At 34.7% G+C, this 17673-nt stretch overlaps 1 protein-coding gene across 2 annotated transcripts in view; it reads left to right on the forward strand.

The window, feature by feature from the left end:
* Window positions 1-1897: 1897 nt before the first annotated feature.
* Window positions 1898-17673, forward strand: part of Ptpa (Phosphotyrosyl phosphatase activator) — a 101345-nt gene continuing 85569 nt past the window's right edge. Inside the window, exon 1 of one of the 2 annotated variants that reach the window (XM_089087004.1) lies at window positions 1898-2018. In XM_089087004.1, coding sequence (XP_088943130.1) covers window positions 1950-2018 — 69 coding nt within the window. In that variant the 5' untranslated portion in view covers window positions 1898-1949. Of the gene's footprint in view, window positions 2089-17673 lie in introns of both variants that reach the window. The other variant, XM_089087005.1, reaches the window with a different exon arrangement.

Here is a 17673-nt window from a genome sequence, read left to right on the forward strand (position 1 = left end):
ATGAAAACTAAAATTTTAGAGCAATTTTTGAAGGAAAGGAGCTCATTTCGTGGGCTAATTTTCGTGCACAAATAGATTTTGATGAGTTAGTTTAAAATTAATACCTTTTGCACGTTAAGAATCAATATGAAAAATGTTCTTTGTTGTTTCAGAAATTATGGCATATAAACTCCAACCTCCTACCTCCTTTTTACGGTTCATTATTAGTTGTCAAAAGCGCGGTACTTAATTCAAAATCTCAGTTCAGAATTTCTCACCGCCATTAAAAACAAGACTTACATATAGTGGGAACCTTTTCTCAGTGACTGAGTGAGAACCTCATGCCAAATGGAGTTTAGTTTTATTTCCAGGTGCTGTTTTTCAAAAGACAAAGATGGACTGTTTGAAGATATTATTTGAAGTTAAAAGGGTGAAACGACTATATAATAGTCCATTTAACCTCGTACATATTTTAGAATTGGAATTCATCTTGTTGGACAGAAGAAAGTTCATATTTTGTGCAGCTTGTTTGGTTTGTCTTCAGCAATAGTAATCCAGACAAGAACAAGACTCAACTGTTAAAAGCAATTATTAAATGTTGAGTTAGTTTCTACCTCCAGGATAGTAGGATCCTATTATCTGTGGGAGTTTAATGCCCGTGCCATATCATAGTCACATCTATCAATAAAGAAAGCTAAATGTCATGAATGGCAAGGCAATTTTCTTGATTTTAGCGTCACACTTGTTTTTAAAAAGCAAAAAATTAAAATTGCATAGAAATTAGTTTAAAGAGTCTGCACCAACAATAATCTGCAACAACAACATTCCTAGCCACTCTGGCATAAGTGGTAATCATCCGGTTGATGAAATAGCAAAAAATGCTATAAATATTGACCAGCCAAGTGGGAGACCAATCCCAATTAGAGATATTTACCGATGGAGGCTATCAGATATTAATTTTAATAAGATTAATCCTATCCTTTCCCCCTTTCCCAATAAGTATCTTTCTAAAATTTATCATAGAATTCGTTCTGGAACAAATGGACTTAATTTCGTTCCATTCTCATATAAGCTTTCTAATTCAAGTGGTTCAATTCCCCTGTCCCCTCTTTGCAGGCATTGTAATATGAATAATGAAACAATTGACCACTGCCTATTTGAATGTAATATGCTGACGTCTGCACAACATACCTTGCTTTGTAAACTGTTAAAATACTTCAAACACCACAAAATCCCACTATCAGCCAAGAGCCTAGCCAACTCTTCCTGCACACAGAGCATAGAAACCGACATCTATCAACTTATATTTGAACTCCTAGAGTCGAAAGATCTGCTGAAAGATATCTGAATATATCTAATAAATATGAGGCAATCAAGCCAGTTGCTCTGTAGCCCACAGAGTGAAGCAAAAGGAAAAGGGCTAAATAGTTTTACTGAAAAGCCCGCCTGCTGTTAAATAAAAGAAGAAGAAGAAAAAATTTGTGTCCAACTGTTCTCTGTTAATACTAAGTCTTCTTAACTTTGTCAGACTCCTCTCCCAGAGAGAAAAACTGCTGTTCTAATTTTTCATCTTTTCTAGTTTTAAAAATTATGCCTTAAACCTTGACTCTGCTTGGTCAGTCAAGTTTTTTATGTTTGAAAGTTGAACAATGTTCAACTCGAGAAATTACGAACGGCGAAAGCAATTGGCGATGTAGTCGTGCATAATTTTGATTTTATCGACAAGTGTGACTATAATATGGCACGGGCATAAGCCAGTACGAGTCTTTTGTGGTTTCGTTAATTTTGTTTCCTTAACAAAAAAAATTTCATCTAGCTGCTGTTTTTTTAACCACATCTACTTCCAATCCACTTGTTTTTTACTTTTCCTTCTCTTGTTTGAAGTATGCACAAGGAAAAACACTGGTCTGAAAAACAAAAAAAAGCGGTTTTGTTATTTCACAAAAGAACTAGAATAAATTAGGCATAAAATGATACCAGAAAGGAAAATATTCACCATTTCAGATGTATCAAAATGGGAGAAATCGCAGGCTTATTGTGTAAGCTCTTCCAAAGGAAGACATAATTCTAGATTTGGTCAATTTGGCTTTGGTTTACATAGCCTATTTGGTAAATTGGCGGCTTTCAATACCTTTTTGCTAAGATGAAAGTGAAATTGATGCCTTTTTGGTAAATATGTTGATTAACAGAGTATTCAGATTGCTAAGAAAAATGGTGGTAAAATTCTACTTTAGTTACTTTTGCCTATGTTGGAAAGGGGTTGGGTTAGGAAAATGAAACTTTGAGAGATGGGTCTACATGCCAGGCTAAGGTTTGTCCCAGGAAGGTACTTTGAAGTACCTACCTCCACTCCTCCCCCTCTATATAATGCAAATTATTGCAAATTACTGGTTGTTTTAGCTCACATTTCATCCTATATTACTATCATAATTAGGCTATAAATCACTGCTTACCTTGCACAACTTCAGCTTTTAACCTTTTACTAAAATATATTCCAAAATCCTATTACCATGTAATAGTCATCCCTTTTAACTTATTTACTATCTAGTTGACATTGCTTATGGAACCCTGTTTGTGATGTCACAACTTTGCTTGGTAAAGTTCTACAAAATCATATTATTGAGTTATGACTAGCCTAAAGTGAATGCACCATTCAATGCCTTTTTTTATGCTGATTACAAATATAATAATCATTTCTATTGGAAATGAATTTTAGCCCCCCCCCCTATATGCCAATTCAGGGTTTGTTTTGGTTTCGCCAATATAGGGGGGGGGGGGGCTTAAATTAATTTCCTATAGAAAAGCTTATTAAATTTGTAAACAGCATAAAAAAAGGCAATAAATTGTTTATTCACTTTATTCCTAACTCAATAATATGATTTCATAGAACTTTACCCTTTGCTTATCATAACCCCTTTAAGGGTAGCATGCAGGTGCCAGGGGGTAGAAGACAACTCAATAAGCCATTTAAACTTTATTAATTAGAGAAAGGATTTGACAAGAGATAGACCAGTAAAAAAATCCAAATTGTTTTTAGAGGACAAATTATGTTATGAGAAGATGTTTTTATTTTTATAGGCCCATGTGCTCATAAAGTTTCTGTTGAATTTATTGAAACACTAGCATAGACTTCCTGTATTTTTATAGGCCCATGTGCTCATAAAGTTTCTGTTGAGTTTATTGAAACAATAGCATGGACTTCCTGTAGTTATGGACTCTCCATAAAATGTTTAAAAGTGCAAAGATACACCTTAGCCAGGGGGGAAGTTGTGCTTGGGATGGATTTCTAAGGGGAGAATCTTCCTTTGGGAGGGAAATTTATGATGAGTGAATATTCTGGGGGAAATGTTAAACTGGGGGTATTGACAGAATTACAATACAAAATTCTTTTTAATTGTTTTACATTCTCTTTGCCAAATTTTTTAGATGGAGATGTTCTGGGGGCTTTTTTCCATGCATTTTTTTTTTCTGGGAAATAATTTCCACAGAAGGGGGCATTTCTGGAGTGACCAAGAAACCAATATATAGATTGAAATCTTATTCCAGTGAAAAAATGCTAAGAAGAATTTTTCAGGATGAATTGTCCACAAGTAATTTTACAGAGAGGGGGGATTCTCAGCAAGGAAAGAATTGTCTGGACGGAATTTGACAGGGGGAGGTGCCCTTTATCTTGGATGAAATTTCCACAGAGGAGTTCCATGAGGGGGAGGAGTATATTTCATAGAGGGTGAGACAGATTTAGCAGCATTATTTGAAAAACAAACAGAAATTATGCCATATATGAAGGGTTGCTCCCTCCGCGATACCGTATTATTTATGCTAAAGTTTGACTGTTTACTGAAATTTAAACACTGGGGTGTTTTAATTATAATAGGAAGCTTTTTTAAAAGTGCTGACAGCTTTAGCATAAAGAGTGAGGTATTGTGGAGGGGCAACCCTTCATATCTGGAATAAATCTGCCAAAACTAACACATCACTTGTGTTTTAATTTTTCATGCACTGTGAGCCAAAATCAAACCAGCATTAGTTGAAAAACATTCAGAAATTAAATAAAAAACAAGTTTTATTAACTGAAAGTAAGGAGTGATGTTAAAACTTAAAACAAACAATAATTATTCCGTATATGAAAAGGTCTGTCCCCTCCTCAACTCCTAGCTTTTTCTGCTAAAGTAATGTAAAGAGCAGGGCATGGAGGAGGGGACAGTCCCTTTCATATCTGGAAGAATTGCTGTTTGTTTTAAGTTTTAATGTTGCTCCTTACTTTCAGTTAAAAAAAAATCTGTTTTTATTACTTAATCTCATAAAGACAATACCTTTGTCAACATATGAAGAACCATGTATATTGCAATTATATCTGTCTGGTTTATATGCAAAGTAACACAAGAGATGAAAATTAATGTACAAGAGAGTAGTGAATAATTATGGTATACAAAGTAATTTTTGGCAGGGATAGTCACTAGTGATTAATCACTAGGGGTGGCAACATGATTGGATGATTTTTGGGGAACCAAATTTTTTTGGGGTGGCATGTAGATTTTTGGGGAAATACCACAAAAATTCAGGAATAGTGTAAGCCCTGCTTGATTTCTAATCAGGACAATCAAAATACTTAACCACACAAGAAAAGAAAAGCTTTGACTTTGAAGTTGATGCAATAAAGAATTGCCACAAAATTAATTCAAAGTCAACCAAACACTGCTGCCTCTTCTGACGGTGGCATGCTGGCAATGTTGTGACACTTCAGTGGCAGTCAGCCGAGCCTCTCATTGGCAGCATTTGGGTGATGTGTTGGAGTGGTGCTGGGGTCTAGGTAAGACACAGAGCGCTACAAATATCAGACTTTAGAGGACAAATTATGTTATGGGAAGATGTTTTTGAAATCCCTCTTCACCACAAACTCAAAATTTTCTAAAATTCTACTTTAGAAGCTTTTTAAATATCTCTAAAGCACTACAAACATCAGCATTGACTTTAGAGGACAAGTTATGTCATGGGAAGATTTGTTTTCAATCCCCACTCCAAACTAAGAATTCTCAAAAATTCTTATTTAGAATCTTTTCAAAGATTTCTAAAACCCTAAAATATAGAGCGTTTCAAATATCAGATTCGACATTACAGGACAAATTATGTTTTGGGAATATGTATTTGAAATCCCCCTTCCCCCAAAACTCAACATTTTCTAAAATTCTACTTTAGAAGCTTTTTAAATATTTCTAAAGCACTAATTGATAGAGTGCTACAAATATCAGAATTGACTTCAGAGGACAGATTATGTTATGAGAAGAGATTTTTGAAATCCCCCTGTCCCCCTAACTCAAAATTTTCAAAATTTTACTTTGGAACATTTTTTAAATATTTCTAAATCACTAAGACATAGAGCGCTACAAACATCAGAATCAACTTTAGAGGACAAATTATGTTATCAGAAGATGTTTTTGAAATCCCCTTCCCCCCAAACTCAAAAAATTTCCAAAATTCTACTTTAGAAATTTTGAATTGAAGTTATCAAGTATTTTGCAGTAGGTTGCATCAAGACAGGGCTAATTGTAGACAGAGAAAAGCCAAGACAGGTAGTTCAAGTAATTGAGAGGCCAATTTTTAAATGGCTGGGGCTGCATGGGTAAATGGTGGGAGTATGCATGACAGTAAACAGTCAAACTTTAGTGTAAAGAATAAGGTATTGAGGAGGGGCAACCCTTCATATATGGCATAATTTCTTTTCGTTCTTCAAATAATGCTGCTAAATCTGGTTCACCCTCTATGAAATATACCCCTCCTCACAGAACTCTTCTGTGGAAATTTCATCCAATGTAAAGTGCACCTCCCCCTGTTAAATTCCTGCCAGACAATTATTTCCTTGCTGAGAATCCTCCCTCTCTGTAAAATTGCTTGTGGACAATTCATCCTGAAAAATTCTTCCTAGCATTTTTTCACTGGAATAAGATTTTAATCTATATATTAGTTTCTTGGTCACTCCTGAAATGCCCCCTTCTGTGGAAATTATTTCCCAGAAAACAAAACGCACGGAAAAAAGCCCCCGGAACATCTCCATGTAAAAAAATTGGCAAAGAGAATGTAAAACAATTGAAAAGAATTTCGTATAGTAATTCCATCAATACCCCCAGTGTAACATTTCCCCAGAATATTCACTCATCAGAAATTTCACTCTCAAAGGAAGATTCTCCCCCTTAGAAATCCACCCCAAGCACAACTTCCCCCCTGGCTAAGGTGCATCTTTGCACCTTTAAATGTTTTATGGAGAGTCTGTAACTACAGGAAGTCTGTGCTAGTGTTTCAATAAACTCAATAGAAACTTCATGAGCACATGGGCCTATAAAAATAAAAGCATCTTCTCATAACATAATTTGTCCTCTAAAAACGATTTGGATTTTTTTACTCGTCTATCTCTTGTCAAATCCTTTCCCTAATTAATAAAGTTTAAATGGCTTATCAAGTTGTCTTCTACCCCCTGGCACCTGCATGCCACCCTTAAAGTGGCTATGATAAGCAAAGTTGTGACATCACAAACAGGGTTCCATAAGCAATGTCAGCTAGATAGTAAATAAGTTAAAGGGATGACTATTAAATGGAAATGGAATTTTTTAATATATTTTAGTAAACAAGGTTAAATGCTGTAGTGAATTATTATTGTGTTAGTAATGTAATACGATAATGTGAGACAAAACCACTAGCACTGTGCAATAAGTTGCAGTATATAGAGGGGGGAGGAGTGGAGATATGTACTTCAAAATACCTTACCGGGGCATACCTTAGCCTGTAGACCTATTCCTGAAAGTTTTATTTTCCTAACCCAACCCCTTTCCAAGATAGCCAAAAGTAACTAAAGTAGAATTTTACCAAAAAAGTTACCTCTACAATCACAATTTCATCCAGAATCCAAATATGACATTTGTTTCTATTTCAAATTCAATTTGATTGGATTTACAGGGAAATTGGTTTTAGCAAGATAGATACTGACACAGGTATATCAGTTATAGTCAGGAACCATTTTACCATTAGGCTAAAAACCTGGATAGAACTTGGTTTCATCAATCATGTTCAGCTTGTTGTCTATTAGAACCACACCCACCTGCAGTGGCATAGTGGGCTAAAATATATGTAGCCTACCAGTATGCATCTGAATATAATATTTGGTAAATTTCTAGGTGACACTATAATTTAGCTAGGATGAAAGTGTAAACATCATTTGATGCCTTTTTTTATGTTCTTTCATAATTCAATAATTGTTTCTGTTGAAAATTTCTTCTTGAGCCCTTAAAGGGGCCCCAAAGGTATTTTATTTTTGTAACCCCACAAGATGTTTGCTTCTTGAAGAAAAGATTAGTCTATCAGCACTAGTTAAGCTATTGAAAAGTGCTTAAAAACATCACTAGTTTATAAATAGGTTGTTCAAGAGTAATATATTCCAAAAATACTTATTTATGACAATTCAAATCTCATTTATTAGGCAACTCAAAATATAAACTGTTGTCCTACCATTTCAAGTTTTTCAAATGCTGTCAACAAAAATAGTGCTGAATTTTGTAATTTGAAACTATGCTGTTGACAATTTAGGGTATATATTTACACAATAGGGGGGGGGGGGCAGGGGTAAAGTTCATGGTAAATCTGCAGTGGGCCATATAATTTAGCTAGGATGAAAGTGAAAACATCATTTGATGCTTTTTATAATTCATATAAAATACCTTGGGGGCCCCTTTAAGGGCTCAAGATGCAATTTGCAATAGAAACAGTTATTGAATTATGAAAGAGCATAAAAAAGGCATCAAATGATGTTTTCACTTTCATGCAAGCTAAATTATAGTGCTACCTAGAAATTTACCTTATATTTTATTGTGGCAACATCATTCTTTACTTAGGCAGCACTATTGTGCTGCCTATGATAGTACAAGAAGAAACATTTAATTGCCGCAAGATATTGAATGCATTTAGCATTTAATATACTATAAGAAGGCTAAAGGTTTAAATCTAATTAAATAAATAAAACTGAAAAAGTAACTTTTTTTTATAATAAATAAAATTGAATAAGTAAAATTTGAATAGTGTAATATTTATTTTCATTTTTTGCTTTCAGTGTAGTGCCAATGGTGCAGTAGGCTTTAGATTTTTACAGTTAAGGAATTTGTCTGTTTTAAGCTTGATTTGCATATTCAATTTAAGCTGTACTTGTTTTTAAAATTTATTTATTAATTTATATTAGTACAAAAAAGAATAAAAACAAAAGCAATACCAAACCAGAAGAATGGAACAACAAGAACAATGCAAGAAGGGATAAAAAAAAAAACAAAAAAAAATAGAAACAATATTTTTTTAAAAGGAAAAGCAAAAATAATTGACCCTCCCCCCTCTTGCACAGAAAAAGCAAACCAAATGTATTTAAGCTACCCCAACCCTATCCAGGTAATAAGAGTCCAGCCTAATACAGGTTAGATTTTAATTACATTTAGTTTTAATGACAAACAATCCTGATTTTCATCTTCTATTCTTCACTTGATTAGTTGTAGGCTAACCCCTTTTTTCTTATTGTTAGACATTTCTGTTCTTTTTTGGTTTTCATCAGCATCAATCATGCCTTGTTTCATGCATCTTTATATATTAGCATTCTTTTTTTTATCTTTGCTGGTCCTTTTTTGGTGGCCAGTGTTAACCTCCCTGGTAAATACCCCCCCTATGTGCTGAAATTACCCCCACAGAAAATAGCCCCATACAGAAAATTTTTCACCTGAGATCATCTGAAAGAAATTTTCTGGGTGGAATTTTTAGCTAGAATGGAAATGTCTTGGGGGAATTTCCCTGGAGAGTGGGGGGGGGGGTTCTTTTTATATGTAAACACCTTTCCATGGTGGAATTTTTATGTGGATAAAAGAATGTTTCATGGAGAGGGAGCCAGATTTTCTGGTGTTATTTAAAAGCAATAATAAATTAAATAAAAATAAAATTATCCAGTTGAAAGTAAGGAGCAACATCAAAACTTAAACAGACCAAACTTATTATGTATATGAAAGAGGTTGCCCGCTCCTCAAGAACTTACTCTTTATGCTAAAGTTTTGACTTTTTATCCCAACTCCTTAATAAAAACTCCTGTAACACAATGGCCATTTAATAAGAATAATATAATTTTTTTTAATTTCCTATCACCTGTTATGAAAGAGCTAGTGAGTGCAAAGTGAGGAGACAGGATGGTGCCTGAAACCACCTTGAGGGAGCTGGATTTTCCAGCATGATCTGATTAACATTGGAAATTAAAATTTTTAAAATAAATTTATTTTCAACTTAAAGTACAGAACAATATTGAAAAAGACAAAAAATAGCCCATATATGAGTGGGAGTGCACCCTCCTAAATCCCCTGCTCATTAAACTAACATTATTGCTTTGACAAAGCTTTTTATTCCAATTAAATTTGAAGTCTTTCTTAAAGTTATGAAGTCTTTCTTAAAGAATTGGGAAAAAGGTCAAACTTTAGTGTAAAGAGAGGGGCCCTAATCTATGGAAACATTTTGTTAACATGTTTTAATGTAGGTCCTTACTTTTAGTTGAATTGTTTTATTCTATTTAATTTCATAAAAGGGTTACTGTATTGAAATAAACAACACATAATTCACACAGGATTCTGATTAATGGATAATTCTTCTGGGCTTGGTCTGTTTTGGGCTTAAAAATCTCTTCCTAGCTAATTTATCCACTATGGGTTGCCTCCCTGTAGTTGCATAATATTTGTAGGCATGAAAATGAAATAAGTTGGAGGTAATAGGCTTGAGACTGTCTGTGCAGGATTTTGACTCTTGTTGATAGAAGAGCATGACCAAGTGCTGAAAACTATGTTGTGACAAAGAATGGGCCCAGGATTGCACAAGGCCTCCATTCATACTGGAGGTTCCAGAGACTTCTTGCTGTCTGGCTCTAAGCTGGCTCTAAGCTGACCACTTTTGTGTAGACTTGGGAAGATGTGTTGGTTCCTGCACTGGTATATGGGACTCTTGCTTTTACTGAGACTAAAATAATTTCAATGATTTAACAACATGAAAATTGGAACTTGGAGTGTTTTGTTGTTAAAAATTAACTATTATATCAACATTTTTACTGACAAATTCAGATGATCTGAACTGGACTTATTAGGAGTTTCAGAGACTCATATCCCAGGTGTAGGAAGCATGACATTAGGTGATATAGAATTTGCTTATTCAGGCAGGAAGGATGTGGTACATAGACAAGGAGTAGGGCTCATGATGAATAAGGAAGCTGCTAAGTCTTGTTTAGGCTGGGAAGGTATAATAATAAGAATACTAATTGCCCATTTAATGACTAAAAAGTTCAAGGATCAGTTATAGTAGTATATGCCCCTGTAGAGCCAATTGAGAGATACTAGTGACTCAGATGAATTTTACTTACAGTTACAGGAGCAAATAGACAGGGTCCCAGGTTGAACTATGTTGTTTTTATTAGGGGGTTTTAAGGACCAGGTCAGTAGAAATAGGGATAGATGGCAATTGCTCATTTTATGACTAAGGAGTTCAGGGTATGAGTCAAGCCTGTACCAAGGGGGGTTTGGGGGGTTTGCGCCCCCCCCCAAAATGTTTGTCTGACTTGTAAAAACATAACAAAAATGGATATAAATTTTTTTAATGTGTTTTTTGAGGTTTTCTTTTTGTACCCCCCCCCCCCACAAAAGAAATCCTGGGTACAGCCTTGGCATCAGTTATAGTAGTATAAGGCCCTGTAGAGCCAACTAACAGAGGTACTAGTGACTCAAATGAATTTTACTCACAGTTACAGGAGCAAATAAACAGGGTCCCAGGTAGAAGTATCGTGTTTTTATTAGGAGATTTTAACACCCAGGCTGGTAGAAATGGGGATAGATGGGTATCCTAGCCAAGGTAAATTCGGTGTAGGAAAAGAAAACAAAAATGGCTACAAACTGTTTGAATTTTGTAGGTATGACAGTCTAGTTATAACCAATATGGTGTTTGGTAATAAAATGACCCATAAGTTAATATGCTATTCACATGATGGTAAGACAGCAAACCTTATTGATTATGTTATTGTAAACCAAAGACTGGCAAGATCAATACAAGATACTAGGGTAAATAGGAGTGCTGTTATTGATGCCAAAAGTAAAGATAACTATCTGGTAGTGTCTAGGGTTAATTTAAAGTTGAGATTTTGGAAGGGTAACTACCTCCCAGGAAGTTATGATGCTAGTAGACTCTAAGGAGGAGAATTCGAGAGAAACTTTTCAGGAACAGTTGAATACTAAACTCGAGAGTTTAATATTTGACAATGTGGAAGATGGATGGAATAATTTTAAGAAAAAATTTTGAAGTTGCTGATTGTGTCTTAGGAAAGAAAGTTAGGACTGTAGCTAGGAATATTAGTGAAAAAGCCTTATGTTTAATAGAGAGGAGAAGGGGTTTGTACAAGAAATATCTGAGCGATAGTTCATATAAAAACAAAAGGAATGTAAAGAAAGTGGAGAAAGCATTAAAATTTGAACTAAGGTGATGTGAAGTGGAGGCCATGGATAAAATTGCCTAGGATCTGGAAGCTGCAGCTAGACAGCATATTAGTACAATATTGTACTGGAGTGTTAATAAATTGTGAGGGAGTAGTCAATCTGGACTTGTCCCAGTTAAAGACAGGAACAAGGCAACAATTAGTGATATGGAAAGAGTTAAATAGAGATGGACAGTACATTTTGAGAATGTGCTAAACCAAAATAGAGTGCAGGAAAAGATATAGAAGAAAATGAAACAGTTTGTGATACCTTGGATGTGAAGGAAGATTTGCTTTATGAGAAAGAATCAGTGACTGTACTAAAAAGATTAAAAAACGATAAGGTTCCTGGCATTGATAGTGTGGTAAATGAGTTTCTTAAATATGGAAGCTCTGAGGTTAGAAATAAGTTACTGAAGATTATAAATATGACTTGAAAAAAGGGAAGTACGTAGCAATTTTAGGAAAGCCTTAATTAAACCACTGTATAAGAAAGGTGATAAGAGTGAGTGGTAATTATAAAGGCATTAGTCTGGTCTCTTTAGGTACCAAATTACTTGGTAATATGATACTTTTTAGACTGAGAGATGCTACAGACAAAGTTTTAAAAGAAGAACAGTGTGGTTTTAGAAAAGGTAGAGGATGTGTTGACCAGATTTTGACTCTTAGGTTAATAATTTAGAAGTGACTGAGTTCAAGGCTGTACCCAGGATTTTTTTTTTTTTTTGGGGGGGGGGGGGTTACTCAAAGTTTATTTTTTTCTGGGGGGGGGGGTGAGGTTTACTCAAAGTTGTTTTTTTTTGGGGGGGGGGTCTACACAAAAAAACAAAAAACACATACAAATTTGTTTACATCCGTTTTTGTTATGTTTTTACAAGTCAGACAAACATTTTGGGGGGGGGTCAAACCCGTCTACCCCTTGGATATGGCCTTGACTGAGTTATCAAACATCTTTAGTCTTCAGTTTTATAGATTATGAGCAAGCATTCAATTCTGTTGATAGAAGAGCTTTAGTAAAAGTTTTATCCTTGTATGGTATCTTTATGCAGATCATTTTGATGGATTTTGTCTTAAGAAGCACAGGAAAGGCAATGGGAGACCATGGAATCAAATGGAGAAGAAAAAATCTCCTGGACTTAGGTAGGATTAGATAAGATCTATTGCTGAAAAATGGCTATCACAAGCCCAAATGGCATTTAAGCATCCTAGAAGAAAATGTGGGCAAAACTTTTCAAGGTTTTGCAAATTCAGGGTGCTAGAATAGGCTAAAAATAAGTGTTAAGAAGACTAAGTCACTAAGGCTAGGAATAAGTGAAAATGAAAAGGTGATGCTGAGTAACAAAAAGATTTAATCAGGTGAACAGCTTCACTTACCTTAGTAAGATTATTAGTAGACAGTGGGATCAGTGAAGATGTTCAAAGTAGAATATCCAAGGCTCATGTGTTTTTTTTCACAGTTAAAAAAAAGTTTAGGAGAATAGCAAGATAAGTCTGCAAACAATGGTTAAAATATTAGGAGCTACAGTGATGACAGTGGTTATTACTGGCCTGGGTATCCAGTTGACTGACCATATTCTGGGTACCTGACTGACTGTATTTCAAACATTAGGCTGTACAAAAAGTGTGGTTCAATCCCACTTTCTAGGACTATAATGAGAGAAAGGTTGAGATGGCTAGGACATGTTCTGTGGATGAAGGATGACAGATTGCCAAAGGTTGTCCTTTTGGCCAACTGTCAAGGGCTAAACAAAAAGTAGGTTGTCTGTGGTTGGGATGGGAGGATATCATAAAGAAAGATTAAAGGAAATGGGAACTTCCTGGGAGGGTGTAAAGAGGGAGGCTTTAAATAGATTGGGATGGAGGAGGAGCACATATAGCTGTGTTGGCCTCTGGCAGCTTGGTGCTTTGATGAGCTGTTAGTAGTGTTAGTATTGAATATTATAAATATTTTAACAATAAATACTAAATTATTGAAAACATCAGTGTCAGCCTGGAAGTATTACAGTTTCTCCTAATTTTTCATGTGGAGATGTTCTGGCAGAATTATCCAGGGGCTATTTTCCACATGTTTTGATTTCTGGGAAATAATTTCCACAGAAGGGGGCATTTCTGGAGTGATTGAGAAACCAATTAGAGATTAAAGTCTTATTCAAATGAAAGAAAGCTAAGCAGAATTTTTCAGGCTGGATTGTCTACAAGCAATTTTACAAGGAGGGGGATTCTCAGCAAGGATGGAACTATTGGGAGGGAATTTGATGGGGGGAAGGTTTACTTCATGTTTGACGAAAATTTCAACAGAGGAATTTCCTGTGAGGGGGAGGGTTGCCCCCTTCCTAATACCTTGCTCTTTATGCTAAAATTTGACTGTTTGTCCCAATTTTTTAAGAGCATTTACTGGAACACAGGGGCCATTAAATTAGAATAGGAAGCTTTTTGACAGTGCTAACAGCTTTAGTGTAAAGAGCAAGGCAATAAAGAGGGGGCAATTCTTCATATACAGAATAAATCTTTGAAAATTAATATGCAAATTTTGTTTTAAATTTTCATGTACAGTGAGCCGAATTTGAACATGCATTAGTTGAAAAACGTTCAGAAATTAAATAAAAAAACAACTGCTTTTTTAACTGAATTAAGGAGCAACATTGAAGCTTAAAACAAACAGAAATTATTCTATATATGAAAGGGCCTTGCTCTTTACACTAATTTTTTTATTGTTTCAAAAAGTAGAGTTGTGACAAAGAGTCAAACTTTAGTGTAAAGAGCATGGTGTTGAGGAGGGAACAACCCTTTTCATATACAGAATAATTTCTGTTTGTTTTAAGTTTTAGTGTTGTTCCTTACTTTCAGTTAAAAAGATTTTTTTTATTTAATTTAAAAAAGAAAAGCGTTTTTTTTTGGGGGGGGGGAGGCAAAATTTCTCTGGGGGAATGCTCAGTGGTGGGATGTGTGGGATGCCCTCTTAAATACTTTGCTCTTTACACCAAAGTATGACTTTGCATCCCAATCTTTTACAAACAACAAGTGAAAGACAAGGTTTGTTAAATTAGAATAAGAAGCTTGTTGAACATTCTAAATAACGTTGGTATGAAGAGTGAGGTATTGTGGAGGGGGCATCCTCCTTGTATATTTAATAATTTCTGTTTGTTTAAGTTTTAATGTTGATTCTTACTTTTGGTTGAAAAACCTGCTTTTTTTGTTTAATCAATCAAAGCCACAAACAATTCTCAGGGGAAGACATTGAAATGCAGCTGATTTTGAATAGGCAAAATAGCCATTGAAGCTCGTTTACTCTTTAATTGCAGTTTTTGCCATTGAATTTTGGAAAAACAAATAGTTAAAAATTTGAGCAAAAAAAAAAAAAAAAAAATGGTCCGTGATACCAAAATCAATATAACAAATATAGAAAGTGAAAACATCAATATATTCTTTAATCAAATTATTGCCCAACACTTCCAGTTTAAAGCAAAACATCTCATTGTAAAACTCATATAATGACTGGCTTGAAGCAAAACAGTGGTGTGCTTTGGTTGCATTAGCTAATTGCCTATAGGCAGTTAGATTGCCTCTGCATCCACCTTGTCAACATAGCGTTAACCAGCAATATGAGGGTAGAATGTGATGTAAAGTATGCAAATAATGTAAAAAATTTCCAGGGGCTCTGACTGTAACTGATATAAGTTGTAATCAAAATAAAAGCAAAAAGGTATCATCTTTGGGGGTCTGTAAAGGGATTAAATTGAATTTGCAATTGAAACAAATATCATATCTGTATTCAGTTCCAATTGAAAAGGATGAAATTCTGATTGTAGAGATAAGTTTGTTTCTTAGCTACCTGAATACTCTGTTAATCAAGATGTATACCACCTTTTTTATGCTCTTTCACAACTCAATAATTACTTCTAGGGAAAATTACATTTTGCACCCTTAAAAGGCTGCAACAGCTCATAGTAACCAAATTTCAAAAATATGTTTTTGAAAAAAAAAAACTGGCTAGTGAACAAAATAGTGATTTATAACTGATTCAGGAATGGTAATTATTATTGTCATTAGTCTTAAGAGTTGTTATTTACTGTTGAAAATAAACTTGAAGAAATTTAAAAAAAAGAGCTAGAACTTTTTAGTTTTAAAAAGTTGTGTGATGTCATTTTCAAGGGGTTTCAGCCTCTTTTTTTTTAGAAATTCCTACAAATTTGATTTCAAAATAACATTTCACTGTAAGACTAAGGAAAATAAAAATTACCATATTTTTTATATAATTACCTTATTTTTTATACAAACAAGTTTTTTTAAACATATTTTTAAATTTTGGCTACTATGGACTGTTTTACTTTTTGGGGCCCCATTAAGGGCTCAAAATGGAATTTCCCCCAGAAACAACTAGCCTATTGAATTATGAAAGAGCATAAGAAAAGGTATCAAGTGATTGCTTATATTCACTTTCATTGTAACTAAATTATGTTGGAAACTGCAAATTTACTCCTTATTTTATGCATTTTCAAAATACCATGGTCAATTTTTTGACAATTGACCCCCCTTGATGGTCATAGATATAGCTCTGGGTAGTCGTACAGCTAAGGGGGGACTCCTCCTTCCCCTCAAAAGAGTTCCAAGGTGTTGGTGTGCAGTGCTCACACCTTGGAATTTTGCTTGTGTTTTTAGTTTAATTTAGCTTGTGTGTCAGCATTTGTTGACACACTGAATAATTTTGTTGGTTCATTCTTTATACACCCCCCCCCCCCCCAAAAAACAACTCAAAACCCAAGCTTCCAGAATCACTTGGTTAATATTTTTGTCCTATAAATGTATTGAAATCTCTTTGTTGAAAGTTTTTCAGCAGATCAAGAATGTAAAAAACTGGTTAAGAAAAAAGACATGACATAGGCTAGGCTATCACAAGGTAGAGCAACAGAGAAACATTATTAGGGCTGCATTAGGGAAGGGAGCATATATTTTAATGAAATTGGCCATGATATTTGGAAAGAAGCATAAAATAAAAAGTCTAATGGTATTGTTCTTATTTTATTAGTATGTTCTTTCTAGACAAAATCAACCACAGCAAATTTACCAGGGCTTTTTTTTATTTTAGAAAGCAGTTCAGTTATATGAATAAAACACTCAGGAATGGATCCAGAACATTAATGACCAATGCTCCATTGGTGATTGGGAAGACCAATGGTGGATTTGGCCTCCTCACCTTTACCATATATTTTACCAGCTGTTATGCTTCTCCTACCCTTACTGTGTCCTCTGGCTTAACAATAACATCATGAAATATCTCAAGCCAGTGTTTAATCCTAGCTGTACATTCTCCTATTAGATGCCTTCTTGTTTCCACATTGGCCATCTTGCACTTTTGGCATAATTGGGATCCAGCTATCCCTATTTGGGAAAGACGTTTCCCAAAATTTCCAATTGCTGTTATGGCTTCTATAACCATTCTTGTCTTAGACTTTTTCAGTTGTAGAAAATGTTTAGTCAGGATGAGGTCAAACTTTGGGAGTAATTATTTGTTTCCTTACATCCCACCTTCCTATGCCAATTTTGATCTGCTTTCTTACTGCTCCAACTCCTCACTACTGCCTTCCAGCAGTTCTGAGATATTGGGATGAAAGGTTCTGGACAATAGCCTTAGCTTCTTCATCTGCCGTCTCGTTACCCTTTATTCCAGTGTGCCCTGGGACCCATATAAGGGTAATTTGGTTCCACTGACCTTTGAGGACGTTTTTGTAGTCTTTGTATTGTTAAAATAAAACTTTGAAAATTGATCTACTGCACAATTGACGCACAAGAAAAGTGGGGGGTAATGGGAAGCAATGCACTTTTAGGATTGAAATAAGTAACTGTTTACTACTGGTTTAAATTAGTATTTCTAAATTTTTCAGGATTTCCTACAAATGTGCCCTTAATCTTAACAATTATGTTGCATTTTATACTATTGCTGTTCTGGTCTTCTTTGTTATTTTAAAAGTTAACCCCTCCTTAACTTCTGATTCAACACCAGACCAACTGCTAACTTTTTTTTCTTACTTAACTTACAAGAAAATTATTCTCACATTTAGCCATAATCACTTTAATGCACTTGCTGCATATGCAATACAATGATAGTACCTTTGCTAAACCTTTTATAAGTAGCTGAATCAAGAGTCTGTTTGTAATCTATAAAACTGAGGACTAAAAGGGTC

This window comes from Artemia sp. Qi Xiang Cuo, chromosome 3 (assembly GCF_049724085.1).
Source record: "Artemia sp. Qi Xiang Cuo chromosome 3, ASM4972408v1, whole genome shotgun sequence".
In the NCBI taxonomy this organism is placed as follows: Eukaryota; Metazoa; Arthropoda; class Branchiopoda; order Anostraca; family Artemiidae; genus Artemia; species Artemia sp. Qi Xiang Cuo.